Raw genomic sequence first — 17,866 nt, 5'->3', positions numbered from 1 at the left:
AGGGAAATGCAGCACATAAATCACTGCTGAAATAAGCTGTTTTAGTAATTTTCTGGACTTGGGAGATGAAAGATGGTGTTGTCCGAGTTGTGACTGATGAGTTGTCAGACCACTACTATGAAATGATACCAAATCTTGATTAAACCAGTACAGCTGTATCACTTGTGCTTCTTATTTGTCAGCACATCCACATTTTCAGCTTTAATCTGTTCCATGTGGACATGCTCTGGCTTTGTTTCTACCTTCCATCTAAGGGTGTGAAGGAGAACAGAACATGTACAGCCACCTCTTTTGTTTCACTGTAGCTTGCATCGAGCAGAAATCATTTGAGGGTTTCTGTATTCCTGAAATGGGGCTTTCTTGCCCTGGAGTTGATGACAGCATATGAAGCTTGCTCAGTGATGCTATCAGAGATCTGTTTTGTATGTGTAATTTTCTTGCCTTTTTTTTTTTTCCCCTTCCATTTTCTTCTCTTGATGCCACCATGGATAGCAAATAGAACTTTCTGTTCAGTGTTAAGCTAGGATGAAGATCACTTAAGGAGTGTCTTAACCACTGGTGGTAACTTACTCTTTGGCGACGTGAGACCACTTCAGACCCTCTTACTCAGCTGTTATGTCAGAAAGAGGTGGTTATGTCTGGGCAAGGCCCACTGTATTATAGTACATCTTGTTTACTGTGCCTTGTCTGTACTAAAGCAAGGAAACGTGTCTACATGCTGAACTGGCTTTTCTGTCTCTAGCAGAGTACTGTGGGTTCTTTACCATGCTGATGTTGCTTACTGGCACAGGATTAAGAAATAGTCAAGGCTTTCAGTGCCTTAGCAAAGCATCCTTTCATCCACAGGATTATGGAAGTTGTGTTTGATTCTGATAAAGATGTGTTCAAGTTTTTCCTTTTGTTTTCCACTTTAGCTCACTTTGCATCATCTATTCAGCTTTGCAGTTAAAAAAAAAAAGTCTCATTTAGTTCCATAATTACATCCTGTTATTTCCTCAGTACAATGTTTAACACTGGGCCTTAGTTTTAAAGGCTCTGCTTTCTTATCTGGCAATTAACTTGATGAACAGTCTTGTTCAAAAGCATGAGCTTGAGTGCTACTAAAGGTACATTGCATCAAGGTTACTGAAATTTGCACATTATTATTCAGGAAACTAAGTATCAAGGCTGACTTCTCTAATCTGTTCCAAGCTAGGGTGGATTTTTCCTTTCAAATTTCTCAGTAAAGGAAGAATTAAACTTGCCTTCAGTTTTAATGTCCTGGAGAAGGAGGAAGTAAGGTGGGCAGACTGTAAGACAGTCACTTTGTTCCCAGTGCATGAAGGGTTGGGAGAGCATGCTGCAATCACAGGACAGCTTGACAATTTGGGAAAATTTGCATTTGCAATGTAGACCTCAAATTCCTGCTCATTTATAAGCTGCTTTGTTGTATGTTGTGGTTTCAGGCTTTCTGTGGCATTTCTTCATTGCATGTGGTCACACTGCATTTGATTTGTTCCTTAACTTCTAGCTTGATTTGGTTACTTTTCTTTTTTTGATCCAGAAATACCAAATTCATGCAAGCATCGTCAACATAGTTACAGTTAAAAGAGGTTATTTAACTTCAGCTTTTTTTTTACATGATTGATTAGTCTTTTGCATTCTACTTATTTTTCTTAAAAAATATTTCAGGTTCTTGGTGTTTCAGTCATTAAGATGTGTTGTTTCACTATGAAATGTAGTTAGTGCATTGAAGTTCAGTGTTGTTTACCATTCAGAAAGCTTCAGAACTTGTAAGTTAAACTACGTATCTTAAAAATCCTGCATCATACAACATTAGAAATTGAACACATCTTTCAGAATTCTTCATTCAAACTTGATGTAGCTGCTCTTGCTGGTAGGCAGCTATAGTCAGAAAGCTCACAGTTAAGTACAGCTTTTTAGTTCACCATTTTAATTAAAAATGAGGAAGAATTATTTGTAGTGTATTCTTTTACAAGCAGAAAGTACCTGGAAGTGGTTCTGGCCATCCTGTGCTTTCATTCTGGAGACCTGTTCCCTTGTCTATGTTCATAGTTTGGAGGAGAAAAGTAGTGATTTCTTTTCAAATTCCTCATCAGTTAATTCAGAGTTAAGTAGCAGGTTACTGAGCTAAATTGAAGAAAATGGTTTTTTGGGTGGTTTTGCATCTGCTGAAAAGTCTACACCTACAAAAAGCTGGGCTTTTCCTAAAACCACAGGACTGAGGGAAGTTGTTGGCTAAGCAAACTTGTTTCAGGTGCTTGTTTGTCTATAAAACTTTGCAGCTATATCAACTTACACTTGCTTTAATGGTTTACAGTAATAATACTCTAGTAGAGGCTACCATAGTTTCACACTTTAAAAAGAAGCTTATGTAGAACTGAAAGAATACAATGTCTTCCTCCCCTCCCCCCTGCTTTAAGCATTGACTGTAGTGGATAAAAAGCAGTGGTCAGACTATGATTATTTAATTATTAAGGTCCTAAATGCTATTACAGAAAGCCAGGTATTTTTCTCTGCCTTCCCTCACTATTGCAGTGTTGTAGGATAGCTTAGTAATGGAAATAGTTGGGTGGAGTTGCCCCATTGCAGCTGGGTGAGGACTGCACCTTTTTCCAGCAACGTTGGCAGGCACTAATGTTCAGGGTTGCTGTGTACTTTCTAAGGATACTGTACCTGCCTACAGTTTAAACACAGTTACCGCTTTGATGTTTGATACTAAATGATCATTCCTTCTGTCATTAAGATAATTTTTAACTCTGTGAAAAGTGGTAATATTGTTGTTTATCTGAAAGACATATCAACTTTATAACTAACTTCAAAGTTTCACTGGCGACTCTGTAACGTAAGTGCTGTAAACACAGTGAAGACTTGAGTGAAAGTATTGTGTTAAACTGAGCAGCTTTTTCCACCTGTCTATGCAGTTTCCATGTGTAATTAAATTATTTTATTACAATGCTCTTCTGCAGGGTTTCTGTTCATCTCTATGCTATTTACTTAATGTGTTTTAAAAAATTAATAATTAAAAAAGAGAGCCAAGAAGCCTTTCAGTAACGGGAGAGAGAGGTGGGGAGAACTCTGCCTTATTCTGTGCTGTGTGGAGATGTAAACTGCGTCACATCATTGTATGCGTCTGTAGTCTAAGATGTCTTTTGTAGGTAAATCTGAAGAACATATGCATAGAGCTTTTAAGTCATTTGTATCCGAAAGCTTTTCAAAGGACAGCAAAAGCTGGTGGACTTGAAGTTAGCACCATTTTGAGTGTAAATTCATCTTGATTTTTTTTTTTTTTTTTTTTTTGCATTTGTTGCACCTCTGATTTTCTTCTGGCTGGCTTGCATCTGTTTTTTCCTCTACTAGTTGTTATTGTATTGGTCTTTCCTAATTTTAAGTGGCAGTGGGTTCCTGTGTGGTGCCTTCCTTCATGAGTTGACCAGCTTTTGCAGTTTTTCCGGATCCATTCTGAGTCAGAGAAAACTATTAATGGACCAGTTTCATTTTGGTTATGAAAAAAAAAGAAAACGGCTTATGAGATGACAGTGTAAGCCTTGATTGTATTTGTACTCTGTCGCTTTCCAGTTGTCCACATATGATTTTTTTCAATGCAGGTAGTACATACAAATCGCATTTCTCCCTCAATGGAGGTGATACCTGCCTAATAGGCTAGTGACTTGAGGATGACTTGTATCAAGCTAACTGTAGTGCATAATTAACAGGTGTCAGGCTCCTTCTTTGCTTTTCAGTTAAATGCAGCTTTTCCAGCTAAATTGATACTGACTTTCCAGACTAGAGCTCACCCTTTTTCTGGGCAAACAACATCCTTTATTTCAAGTATGTACGTCTGTACAACATCCCTTGAATTAACAAGTAATAGCTGTGAAATTCAGTTAAAAGATTGAAGTGGAGGGTGGGAGGGGAGGAATAAATTCCTAGCCTGCTCATTTTTGGTTGCTAACACAGTACTTAACATGGCTCATGTGTTCTCTCCCTGTCTGCAGGATTTTGAAGCCCAGAGCAGAAGAGTCAGGGGAATACTTGTGCGTGTTTGTGTTTTCAAACTCTCCTATAGCCAACGCCACTATAGAAGTGAGAGGTACTCTTGTTTTGTTTTGTTTTGTTTCCTCTCCCTGAAAGTGAAGTGCTTTCACTGCCTCTGCCATCTCGCTCGGTGTCCGTACAAGAGAGCTAACTCAGGAGGCCTTTCCTCATTATATAGAGCCTGTGTCCAATCCTTGGTTACAATTTCAAGGGGAAGTCTTGCACACAGTCATAGGGATGAGATCCCACAGATATGGGAATATCACCATTGCATTTGTGGTCCACACAAGGGATACTACAACACCTTCTAGCACGCACTTCTGCACTCCTTTGGTAAATCTGGATATCACAAGAGAGTGTGCCTGTCCAGCAGGATCAAGGTTGCTGTAGAATACATCTGTGCTCATGCAAAGACAGCTGTGGATTCCTCCCTGTTTCACAGTAAATGAGGCCATCTGAATGTTTTCAATGTACTTTGAATTTGTCTGTTCTGAATAGGAAAAAAAGAAGAACGAGTATCTTGCATGTGGCATCTTGGAACTGTTTTTTGTCTGCAGAGACTATTTCAGTTGCTGGGAAAGCCTGGGTTCTGGTTAGGACAGGTGCCCTGTACTAGGTTGGGGTTTTCTATTTTCATGCACCTTTTTCTGTCTTGTGCACGTTAGTAGTCTTCTGACATCTTTAGGACCCTAAAATAGTGGATAGGAACTGCAAAATGTGAAAGGTTTCCAGAGTTTTACTGTAATTGTTGAACAAAAGAACAGTGTTTCTGTTAGACATAAAACATAGAGGTAACATAGAGATGGTGGTGTCTTATACAGTGCTAAACTGCTGCCACAATACAGTGGTTTGTTCATTCAATAACTGTGGAAATTACTGGCCCACTGCTCTGCAGTAGCTGTGGTTTGCCCCTTAGGTGCTGCAGTAAGATGGAATTGATGCACTATGGCAGCTTTGTTAGTCAAAGGCAGATGAGTTCGTGCAAAAAAAGTCTTGCAACCAGCCTGTGCTTGCCTGGGACTATACTGATGCTTGTTTTATGAAGGCGTGCTGTAAACTTGCTTGAAATCTAAGGTAACATTACCTACCATCTTCCTTACATCTGCAGCTTAAATGTAGAGCTTCGTCTGCTGCTGTTTGAAAATAGTGAATGGGAAGGAGGGTGCTTTACACTATTTCTTAGCATCCCTGTAGCAGTGATGCAGCCTATCCTGATCTATATTATCATCATTACTGTTTAAATTAGGTACCACAGATCTGCAGCAAAAGCTGAAAGCTGACCTCTTTCCTGGGAATTTCTGGTGCCTCACTGAAGACTGCATGGTCAGGTTCCTGAAGCCGAAGTGAGGAAGTGGGAGTAATACAGCAGTCTGTGTGAAATGACAAATGCACAGTATTATGCTGAATACATCTTTCCTCTCTGGAGAACAGCATCTTTTGAACCATACAAACAGTTTCCTGGGGAATAGAAATATTGTCATATGAATAAGCATTCTGAGTGATACTGTACCAAGAAAAGCTTTCTGCTTTTCTGTGTTGATTTTAAAAGGTTTTTTTTTTTTTCAATGATCGTGCATAAAACAACCTATCAAAATATATCTAGTGTTTAACCAAATCTGGTGCAGAAGCTATCTCTGCAAGGCAAAAGGAAATCTAAAATATGTGCTCATGCAAATGCACCAGAAGTTCCTGTTGGCCTAGGATTAAAAAAGACTCCAACTGCACCTCTAAAAATAATTATTGTCTTCCTTACAGCAAATTGAATTCAAACTTAGGTTGTATTTCTGGTGAACTTATCTTCTGGGTGTTCAAGGTACACAGGCATGCATTTTTTCTTGTATTGGGGGGATTTTTTTGCATTCTGCTTTTACGCTCTAATTGCTGTATCTTCCAATATTATCTTAATTAAGATCTTAAGTACTTTCTGCCTTGTCTAGTCTGCTTTGGGTGTCAAACCACTTCCAGAGACAGGAAATTTAACTTTGGTAATAGATTAAGACCTTTTTTAGCTTTGTATAATCTCTTAAAAGACCTTTTGGAAACGTTTGGCTTAGGGCTTCTCTGCTGTCTGGTGCCAGGCGGGGACACCAAGAGAACTTGGCAGAGAGGTTTACAGGGACATAGGATTTAACATTGTAGAAAGAAAAGCAAATATATCTGATTGAAGGACTGGCACAAAGGGCAGAGGGAGAAAAATAACTAATCCTACTAACAACTTTTCACAGGTAATTTATATATAAGTACAAATGAGTAGTCATCAGTTAAAAGTTAATGACTCCAGCACTGCTCTCAGGAGGTATTACACCTGCAGCTTGCTCAGCAGTCGCAATTTCAGGACTCAGTAACCCTATGCTCCAGCTCCTCCTTACAGCATCACAAGAGTGGCTAATGGGCCTCGAATTCCTTCTTGGCAGAGAGAAGTACCAGGGGTTGTCTAGAGTAGGAAGTACCTTGTCAAGTCTTCCGCAAAGAAAATTGGAAATTGGAATGTATGTATACTTTTAAACTGAAAAGACTGAAAAGATCTCTCCCATCTAATTCCTGTTACTTGGGAACTTATGTAGTGGTAAATTGGGACTGCATTTAAAGCACAAGTTAGAGAGCTTTGCAGTCCTAGCACTGTACATAAATTCATTCCGATCAGAGAGTACTCATTTGAGTTACTGCTCCTGGAAGAGCCATACAGCTAAACTTGTATGGTATTGCACATATTTTCTTGGATGTAAACGTCTCTGAATAATATCCATGCTAGTTGCAAGGGATACGCAGGCTTTTTTTTTACTTTGCAAAGGAAGGCATTCTCTGCGATTCCTGCAGTTTGGTGTAAATATTCTACACATTCTGCCAAAACAGTTCTAGTTCTCAAAGCAAACAGATTTTTGATACTACTTCATGTGTAGAGATGTTACCTAGTTGTTAATCAAGGCATATGTGATGTATCAGTGATGCACGAATCTTGTTTGACCATGCAGATGCCATAATTTAATGCTTACCTGCATGTGTGACCTGTCACAGTATTTATGGTTAAGCAATTGTACACAAATTTAATTGCTAATTGTAATTATATTGCAATTTTTAACTGCTGATGCACATAGAAAAGATGGTTCTGAATATGAAAGTGCTTGTGGACCAAAATAGTGACTTTCTGACAACTTGTGAACAACTTTAACAAATGCCTCACAGCAGATGTAATCCAGGATATACCAGTGCCATTTGCCTTTTATGTAATGTTGCCTATTTTCTTCCTGAATCTCTGCATGTGCTATGTAAGAAGATAAAAATGCAGAAACACGAGCGTCACTGTTAGAATTGCTAGGTGTGCTTGCATACTTAAAGCAGATTTTCCTGGTAAAAAAATTACTAGGGCAGCACTAGTATAACAGCAGTTGAAAATACTGGGGTTTAATGTCAGTCTGTCGGAATTCCCAGGAATGGCATAAGTCTGGTTTCCCTCATACAGTTGGCTTTTGGATGAAGTGTCTGGTGGAGACTTTGAGTATTCTTGCTCACATTCTCAGAGCTGTTAGGGACATTGTGTGAGTGCAGCTCTAAGCCTGAAACAACAGGCTGAGCAAATGCTGATATTGGGAAGATTCTGCCTTGAAATAGGGATCTTATCCTACCCTTTGCTTTTGCAGTGAAGTCATCTGGCTGAGAGCATTGCAGGTAAGCAGGCTGTGATGTATGATGTGGTTATTTTCAGCAGACACAGTGATGATGATCATGCTAGGCAGTAGCCAAAAATGCAGTGTGCTGTCTACTCCCCATCTGGAAGTAGGCTTTTTTAATTGCTCTGTTGCCACGCGGAGGAAATACCTGCAGTGCTTTTGCTGTGTTGTTGTGATGCTAGAGCTCTGAAAACTTGAGGATTAAAATTAAAAAAACAAAAAAACCAACCCAAAAAACAAACAAAAAAACCCCCCAACAACAAGAAAACCAAACAAACCCCAAAGTGCAACCCTGAAGAATTCTGCCTCTGCAATCTTTCTGCTCTTACGAAGATCTTGGGAGAAGGAGGAGGAAACAAATTTGTCTTTCTGTCTTCTGGTCCAGTGCAGAGAAGCAGCAGTGAGAACCAGATGGGGAGGAACATGCTTCCAGTTCCCCCTGGCTGCCCAGAAGTGGTGCAAGCATCAAGAAAGATATTGATGGAGGGTATCTGTTCTCTCTGCCCTGCCTTCCCATGAAAGGTTTCCTTCTTTCTGTGCACCTGGACAGGTAGAGCTTTTTAATGCCTCTTCCTATAAGGCCTTTCTGCCATTAGCTCATCAAGGGGATTCCTCCGACTTCCCTCCTCAGCCCTTTCTTGTTTTGCACCTTTCTCTTCTATCCTCCCCAGTTCCTACTGATTTCCCAATGGCAAGTGCTTAGACCAGTCCTGTTCGCTCCTTCTGAGAGACACAAAACTTACCACTTCTGAAAAATGCTTATTATACCCCCTAACTTCAGCTGAGCCGGGGGCTCTTGTTTCACAAACAATGCCTGTACTCAGAATGTTACTCTTCCACTTTTGCTCTGGCTCCAGCCCAAGCAGCATGCTGGAAAATGAGTGGTTATTTCAGCAGCCTTGGAAGATCTTGGTTTCTTGAATCCTGGCTGTCTTAAGAAAGCTCTGCTGCAGTTTCACCATGCTGTACCAGAAGTTAATTAAGAAATCAGGCATTCTCTTAGCACAAAGGCATCTTAGAGTGATCTTAAGCATTACACAGAAAATGCATGTCACGTTCTCCCTTCTTGCAGTACCTTTGGTGTCTTAGGTCTCCACCCAGGCTATAAAGGTAGACATGGATTAGAATTCCAATGCAGAAAAATAAATCTTCCAGAGCCCTTTTACTAGGTCACCCATAAGACATAATAGTTTTTACATGCAAGAATATTTTTAGGTGCTTTTGCCCTTGCTTTAATTTTGTCTCTTAATGGGAAAACTTGAAGGGGTTTTATGAACTGGGACATGGTTTGGAGGTGTTATGCAAGTTAGTGCTCCTCTCCTTTTTAGCAACGCTAGTAAAATATCTTGAAAATACCTGAAAATTAAGGGCTGAATACCTCCTATATATCAAGAAAAGACATTGCATGTCCTCTAACAAGAAAAAAAAAACCAACTCTTTTCAGGGCTGTATTAAAAGCTTACCATTCAGAAAGTTGTTGTACAGTGTATTTTATGCCTGTTGGGTACTTGAAACATGGAGGTCCAATGTTTGCTCTGGCACAAACCCCCTTTCTGTTGTGATTCAGTTTAAGCCTATCAAAAGAATGATGCTTAACAGAAGTTTACTCTTGTGTCAAGAATGGCTAAATCTGTATTTTGATTTTTTTTTTTGGTAGCAATTAATTTAAACTAGCCCTGCCTCTCTTTGTTCTTCCTTATGCTGTTTCAAACAAACCTTCAGTATTTAGTTTTCCTGTTTCACAATATAAGAACAAAAAACTTGCTTTTTTATCAGGGGCATTATCTTGGTTTCGTTGATGTCGGAGCTGACATACCATTTTGTGCCCACGTCTCCACAGCCAACTGTATCTGAACAGAGATGTGGATTCTGCTGCTTAAAAGCTGAAGTGAAATCTAAATCCTTTCTGAACAAAACCTGCTTCATTCTGTGCTTTATCTGTTACTGGCACTGGAGCAGAATGGTGTTAAGAAAAATGTTGTCTTGAAAAGCTTCACAAGCAAACATTGCTCTGTTGCTAAATCTGTGACTGAGGTCAGTTGCAGCGATATTTTAATTGTAGTTTGTACAGCAAAACACAATTAGCCAAATAGGTTGGTAGAATAAGTACTGAATCAGCCATAGCTTGAAGCTGGCTAGCATCGTGCCCTGAAATATTAATATTTCATGTAGTGCTCCCCTCAGACTGCATACAAAAATAGTCCCTGTCCTAGTAGAGCTGGAAATGGCGGCTGCGTAACTGTGCCTGGCAAGGAAAGAGCAGAATGTATTCTTGTCACTTATGCTTTTATTGGGATAAAGCAGCGAAGATGTCCTCTTAAAGAAATATAATTATCTCTTGGCTGTAGGAGAACACTAGGTCACCCTGCAGTAGAAGTTAAGGTGTCCTAGAAAGCTTTCCCTTTTTCTTTCTTTCTTTTCTTTCTTTCTTTCTCAGCAGCTGTATAGAAAAAGTGGGCCAGCTGCAGAGTGCTGACTTACTGTACCCTTTTCCTCTGCAAGGTTCTGCTTTGACTCGCTGTCTGCTGGTAGATGGCAGTGAAAACCAAAGTGTTGACAGATGGAGACTCCATGGGGCTTCAACTTTAAGCTGATGAATCCTATTTCTTCTTTTCCTAATGGGGGTAATTTGCAATCGCTTTTGACAACCCATCAGTGCCAGTTTGGGGACCATCACCTTGCCACCTTAAGTCTGTCTCTTGTGCTATGCTTCTGCTGGCCTTTCATTTTCACTATGTTGGATGAGATCTCTGCATATCATCCTCAAGTAAGCAAAAACCGCAGGAAAGTCACTGGCCTTACCTAGCTTCTGCTTAAAAGAGAATGTTGCGAGCCTAGCAAGGAAGAGATGATGCCTTTCAGTAGATAACAAGATGAAACTTGCTTCTTGTTGAACCACCATCTTTTGGAATAAATGTTATATTCCTCTTTGAGACTGTAGATGGTGGTTTGAAAGGACATTGCAGTTGCATATTGGTGCTTAGTATCCTGAAGATGTAATGCAGCACCTTTGATGCTAAAGCTGATTTATTTTCTGCTTGGAGACCTTCAGCTTGAAAACTTAATTTCCTCCAAGTATTATTGCCCCTTGTAGGGACAGGTAGTATGTGATCACTCAGCAAGTATGGAATGTTCTTTCCTGTCCAGCTTGCTTCAGTTTCTATACCTGACAGCTTCTTTTTGCACAAGACCAGAGAATTATTATGATCTGGTGTCTTCATTCAGTTTGTGTCTAATGTATCGCAAAGTATTTTCATGTTTGGTGTGTAAAGATAGATTTTAGGTGTTGGTTTTCTTAAAGATAAATAAAACCTGTAGTACCTTGTTCTTGTATATCATGGTTATGGTTAGCATCATCTTGCAATTGGTTAGCATTTGTCTAGCTTCATCCGTTGGTTTTGCTATATGATCATGTATATTGACTATTGTTAGCAAAGCCGTTTTTTGCCTGTGTGGATGCTTACAGACTTTGATCAAGTACTTCCTTTACCTTCTTAGGTATTCTGTCATCCTTATGGGATGATAAAATCATGGTATTTTTCTTAGGTAATGAGCTCTTTTTCAGCTCCCTGCTGAAGAGATGTTTACTTAAAAATCAGGAAAAAAAGAGAAGATGCTTAACATATTAAAATACTTTAAAGTGGCATAACTTCCTTAAGGGTTCTACCAGAGGGCCTGGAGTTAGTTTTAATTTCCAGTGGGCAGTATTTCTGCTAAGGAAATTGGCCTCTGCATCCTCTGCAGCAGCATCCAGCGGGGAGGATCTGTTCAGCTTGTCAGTGCATACTGACAGCTCTGGCTGTTCCTGAGTTGGAGTGAAATCATGCCTTAGAAAATGCAGCTAAGAGTGAATAATTCTGTAAGCAGCAAAAGCATGTTTCTTTATATGGCAAATGGGCAGAACTTCTGTAAAGCTCACGCGTACGTTGGAAATCCTGTTTGAATTTACACAGGCATTTTGAGAAAAGCCTGGGTTGATCAGCCTCTCCTGATCGTGTCTTTTCAGATGTATACACACATACTAAGGAAGGCTGTAGCTTAAGTATTCTTACAACCATGATTTTTCTGTTGTTCAGAAGCTTATTTTAATTCTGCCTCTAACAACATTATCAATCAGCTGCATTACTGTCCAAAAAGAATCTTGCAGGAATAAGGCATGGGATGCTTTCTGCATTTGAAAAGCCCTTGCCTTTGAAATAGGATAATTCCTTTAGCACTTAAACTTGCCGAACACTTTCCCAAAGAGTTGTCATGTAATTTGGGGAAAGAGCAGGTTCAGCTGATGCTGTCTGGTTGCACAAGATGTTTTACTTGTTTTTGTTTGCTGCGACTGATCAGAACTGTGAAATTTGCTTAATTCTTTTAGCTTGCAGCTCCAGATAAGCTGTCACAAACCTGTGCTCCCTCTCTATATCTGTCTGTAGGGGTTGCTAGTGGTAAAGGGAACTCTCCTTCATTAGACCCTTGTAATAAATTCCAGTGTCTGGGGGTCTTTTCTGGGAGCACTCAGATAGGACTTTGACTGGATTAACAGATCAGTGTCCTGCAATCACACAGCAGGCCACGTGTGACATAATTAGCAAGCTAGAAAGCGAATGGGCTTTAAAGGTGATCACTACCGCACCAGAGCCATCTGCTTAAGCCAAGGTTCAGCTCAGGCAGTCCATTGATCCATCGTAATCTCTCGTGAGGTATTAGGCTGCAACAGGCTGCTGTGGCAAATGTGGCAAAGAGCAGTGACATTATTTATAGAGAAATTAATTCAGAAGACCCTCTGTTGGTATTCAGGCCTGTGGTTTGCTTGCGGTTGCCCAGCTTCACCTGCAACCCTCCTTAGAATATATGTATTTGTGTATAGGCTAAATTAAATTATTCTGTGTTGGAGGGATTTTGACTTCTGCTGCATTACAGATACCCAGCAGTACCCAGGAGCAGTGTCACTGTAAGGTGTAACAAGCATAAAGTGTAACAAGTCACAGCACGTGTGCGGACCAAATCTAAAATTTTGCTGCAAGGAAGAATACCTTGATTCAGCTTTCAGAAATTCCTGTTAAGACAGTGTCAGCTCAGAGTCCTGATGCCATGGGCAAGTTGTAATCAGAATCTCTGACAGCTCTCTTTTAAAGCTGAAGGTACTGCAGAGCTGCAGGGACCTCCTGAGCAGTGGGGAGCAAGACATGGATGTTTCTCAGCTTCCCATACTGGGGAACAGCTGGGCTGTCTTAGTTTTGTAGGTTTTTGGTAGATAAGTCTGATGTTGAGATTTCTCCCTTGTCCATCAATTTGTCTGGCAAACCAAGCCTGGAGGACATTCTTGCAGATCTTCAATTGGGATGCTGCTTGGAGAGACACGGGAATCACAATTTTTCTTCTCTAAGATAGGCTCAATGTGGGAAAGGAACAGCTTCCAGGGAACTTGGCACTTATTTTCTGTTCAAATTCTCAGAGCTTGTAATAACTCTCTCTTTAACAAGCAGCTTGTAAACACGGTTTTTCTTTTGTTTCGTAGCTACTCCTGACATCACTGGCCACAAGCGAAGTGAAAATAAAAATGAGGGGCAGGAGGCCCTCATGTACTGCAAGTCTGTGGGCTTCCCACATCCCGAGTGGGTGTGGCGCAAGAAGGTCAATGGAGTATTTGAGGTAAGAAAACTGGGGTGTCAGGCATGTATTAACCTGCCAAAACCCCCAGTAAGGAAGGAAATGAGCACCTTGGGTTTAGGGGTATATTATTTAGGGTGCCTTATAACTTCTCAAAATGCAGTTCCTCAAAAGTCTGGTATGTTAGTGAGTAAAGCTGAAATTTTTCAGCAGCAGTGAGTATAAAATGGGTATTTATATTGTTGTGTGAACGGAGTTGCTCATTGCGTTGCTGTTGGGCAAAGTTATGAACTGTGCAGAAAGATGTGATGTTCAGGGTATCTGCTACAAATTGCAAGACGTGAGTTATGAAATGTGATTTAAAAATGCATTTGGTTATAAATTTCTCAAACTGTTTTTCAGTTTCACTGGTTGAGCTCACAACACTTACTATGAGGATGCGGTAGTGATACCTACTAGTGTTTTAAGCGATCGTATTTTTTCCATGTAGCAACTGACCTAGCGAGCAAGAAAATTTGACCAGCAATTGGAATAGCAGAAGAGAAGCTGGAAGTTGCTAAGTGCTTCAGCCCATCTATTTTTACGTTGCTGTATGATCTGCCAGAGAGGTAGCAATTTGATTGATAGATGAACTAAAAATGTTAAGCAAACAACAGTATGAGTTGATTGTTCACTGTTAAGTGCAAGCTTAAATTTTTGTGGGACAGTGCTATATGAGTGACTTACAAGTGCTGTGAGTCATCAGAGTCCTCTGCGGTGGTGTGCAGATTTCCCTTCACACTTTTTCTGGTGAAGTTATTTGATAAATTCATCCAAGATTAACTTTCAGGAAGGTCAAACATCCATATTTTGTCAAAGTTTTGCCCCTTTTTGATTCTTTAAATGTAAGCAACTCTGGAATTCTCCTTTTCAAATGTAGAAAGAATGTGGTGCCTTGAATTCCAGCTTTTATAAATATTCCTAAAGTCAGTGGCTTAGGCTGTCCTGCCCACAAATCTGTGAGTAGTGCGTGTTTCTTTTTAAAAACATAGCAAAGGCAAAATTTTATTAGGGCCATCATACCTCAGATAGTTAGAAAATGCTATCTAATGCGGTGTAGAATAATCTTAACTGGTACTGCTTTTTCTCTTTTTCCCCCCCTCTACACTGAAATTGTTTCGTCCCCTGCTAGGGAGTGTATCCTCTCTCCTGTTACTTGTCTCATCTGTTTAGGTCAACCTGTGTCATCTTACTGCTGTTCGCTGGTGAATGGAGTGTAACGGTTTCTCTTGAAGCAAAAGGGTGGGAACATAACATGGTAGCTTACAAGATCACAAGCACTGGCATTTCATGGCTGATACTGTTAAAGTAGGATGAAAATACAGGTTGTCAGTTGGCATTTTTTGTTGTTGTTTTGAAGCACAGCTCACTTTAGTGAGAGATACAGAATAAACACTAGTGGTGGGCTTTTCTGTTGCGTTAAGGAAGCAGCCAATTCGCAAGAATCCCTCAAAACTCTTCTAGTTGCCATGACACAGAAATGAAAAGGCACCAGAACTTATAAAAATTCCTGCTCTTGTCCTTTTTCACCTTTCTCCTTTTATCAGGACATCAACAACTCCTCCGGCAGATTCTTTATTTCAAATAAAGACAACTACACTGAGCTCAGCATCACAAACCTACAGATAAACGAGGATCCTGGCGAGTACCAATGCAACGCAACCAACCAGGTCGGCTCTGTCTCGGTCACAACCATCCTCCGTGTCCGCAGCCACTTGGCTCCCCTCTGGCCCTTTTTGGGGATCTTGGCAGAAATCGTTATCCTCGTTGTCATCATAGTTGTTTATGAGAAAAGGAAGCGGCCGGATGAAGTCCCAGACGGTAAGTGTGCTCAAAGCCACTTATAAGGAGGAAGAAAAAAAAAAAAAGGCAAAGCGAACTTATGGAAGCAGAACGGAGTGGGGCTTTGTGGCAGGAAGGATCAGCAGCCCAGTTAATTCAGCTCTGAGCCCTTTGCTTTCTCATCTGTTCCCTCTCCAGACATTAAGCCCAGCAAGCACAGAGGGTCCAAGTGTTGTCTGAAGTCCTAACACTGGATTTCCCACAGATCTCAGACTATGGGCTGGGAGGGCGGTTATTTCAATATCTTTAAAGCTTTTGTTGCACAAGGGGTGTAGCACTCCCGTCTCTTTCCTGCTGTAGTAACCCTGAGAAATCCTGTGTGTCAGCCCTAAGGAGCATGGGGCAGCACAGGGGGAGAGCTGGAAACACTCTTCCATTTGGCATCTGGATTGGACACTGGGCAGGTTTTGTAAGGAAGCATTACACTTAAAGGGATTGGGACCGCAAAGGTGCTTCAAAAATAAAACATGTTTTCAATGAGTGGGGGTAGGGCTCTTATTTTGGTGTGTAACTGAATTTTACTTAAGAAATCCTCTGGAAACTGTATCTAATTGTAGGAGCCACTGACATATGTTTTCTAAAGATTAGGTTTTCATTATCAGGTTTGATGGTAGCACTAATTAGTTAAACTGTCATACACAAAAAAAAGTAGTAAGTGTTTCATCTTTGAGCTTCTTCTGCATATCTTCCTCTTTAAAAGATGGGGGAAGGGGCCGTTTGAGGCTACGACGAGTATTTGAAAGAACCACATCAAGAAACAGTCTTTAATGTGGCACCTAGCTGCTTACTACAGTGTTCCTCAAGAAAACCAAGGAATCTTTGTGAGAAGCAGCTGGTATGCCATCATGCTGTAGCAATATGACGTGTCCAAGTAACATAGGTGCTTTAGAGTACGTGGAGGGCAACACGCTGGATCAGTACGGGAAGCATTGAATCATTAGCATCTTCCTGGGTTGGACAAGCCCTGTAGCATGGTAGATAACTTCCAAAGGCAGCTGTGTTGTAGCTTGTGCAGCAACGATGTGGTTGTCGAGCTGCATAAGGGATTGATAACAATGCAGCATGACATTTGTCTTTTGGGATGAAAACATAGGTGCTGAAACAGTGATCTGCTTGTGAAGTTTGGGCAAAACCAACTTCATGGTTCCTGAGCTATGTTTCAGAGAATGAAAAAAAAATAATCTTACAAAACAAGTAATAAATGTTAATACTTTGAGAATGGCGGAGGCTTGGGTCACTTCTGTAGCAGATCAAAACTGTCTTAAATAGTGCATACCTAGAGGAAACTGGCTTTTGATCTTAACCACTTGAGTAGCATTTACTAACTGCTTATAGAGCATGCATTGAGACTGGTCTAGGTTTGTAGACAACAAAATATAAACTGTGCATGTTCCTCTGCATAACTAACAGCTTCACAGTTGCTAAGGGGTTTATACTGCCAGCAGTTTGTCCTCAAAGTGGCTCTCAACCAGCCCAGAAAACTTCGAAAAAGACCATTTAAATGTTCTCTTACACATCTCCCATATTGCTATGCCACGTTGGCCTAACTTTGATGTCAGGATGGCCGGGGAGACACTCGCCTCTTTGGTGGCTGTTCATAGTTCCCTGCCTTTCAGAATTTCATTTGATGAAGTTTCACAAGGACCAAAACAAGATATGAGATTGTAATTTGATGTGTAAATATTTGTTGAAAGCAGCCTCTAATGGACTTAATCCAATAGAAATTGGCTTTGACTTGACCAGATTGCAGTGCAACCACCATGTTAGTGCGATTAAGCACACATTGGAGGTGAAGAGTTCACTACCTGTTTGTTTCAAGGGCTGAAGTTTTCCTGGCTAGTCTGGCTGCTCTTCAGATGCCTGAGGGATCCAGGCTCATCATCTCTGATGGAGGTGTCCAAGATGATGACCCAAGTAACTGAGGTTACTAAATTTGCTTGCTTGGTCTGCTGTTACTTTAAAGGCAGCTAAGCTTGAGTCCTGGAGAGTGATGCACCTCTGTGGTGGACAAATGTTTTCCCTGTCCACTTTCTTGGAGGACAAAATCCAGTACTGAATATCACAGTCAATATCTGCATATTGGGTTTGCCTGGACGAAGAGACACAGTCGGCATAACATCTTCTCAACTAAAGGCCGACTTGAGTCCTACATTCCCTTGGATACTCTTGCATTTTCTGTAATGGCATTTGAAGCTTTCTGTGATGTCATGGTGGGAAACACCCTAGAAGCAGGGGCATTTGACAAATGCATATGTGAGAAATCAATAGTCTGCTGATTTCCACACTTGGATGTTTTACTCTAGGTTATTCTTAATTTTATTATTTTAAATACATTGTTATGAAATGCCAAAGTTAATGTTTTAATGCAACAGCGTGCTTATTTGGAATTTAAACTCTCTGCTTCCAAAATCATACGTCCGCCTCCGCATGCTGCAGTGAGCTGTAGCGGGTAACATCAATGAGCCTAGAGCTGAGCCAGCAACTCATGCAGATATTAGTCTAAACACCATATTACTTAATATAAATATTATTTGGCAACAACTGTGATCTCTCTCAACTATCAGCTGGTTTTCTGAATATTTTTTTTTAGTATAGGTTTCAATGTGTTAAGCTTTAAGGACAAGGGTTGTGGTTATGCCAGATCTTCATGTGAAGCTGCTGCAGCAAAAATGATTGAG

The 17,866-nt window shown here is 40.5% G+C and overlaps 1 protein-coding gene across 1 annotated transcript in view; it reads left to right on the top strand.

Moving 5' to 3' along the window:
- Positions 1-17,866, top strand: part of NPTN (neuroplastin) — a 58,535-nt gene that overhangs the window by 31,780 nt on the left and 8,889 nt on the right. The window contains exons 4-6 of the mRNA XM_069797784.1: positions 3,999-4,093; positions 13,216-13,349; positions 14,894-15,167. Coding sequence (XP_069653885.1) covers positions 3,999-4,093; positions 13,216-13,349; positions 14,894-15,167 — 503 coding nt within the window. The remainder of the gene's footprint in view (positions 1-3,998; positions 4,094-13,215; positions 13,350-14,893; positions 15,168-17,866) is intronic.

Source organism: Haliaeetus albicilla, chromosome 12 (assembly GCF_947461875.1).
Source record: "Haliaeetus albicilla chromosome 12, bHalAlb1.1, whole genome shotgun sequence".
In the NCBI taxonomy this organism is placed as follows: domain Eukaryota; kingdom Metazoa; phylum Chordata; class Aves; order Accipitriformes; family Accipitridae; genus Haliaeetus; species Haliaeetus albicilla.
The sequence above is the reverse complement of the archived record's forward strand: the minus strand, read 5'-3'. Positions and strand labels throughout refer to the sequence as shown.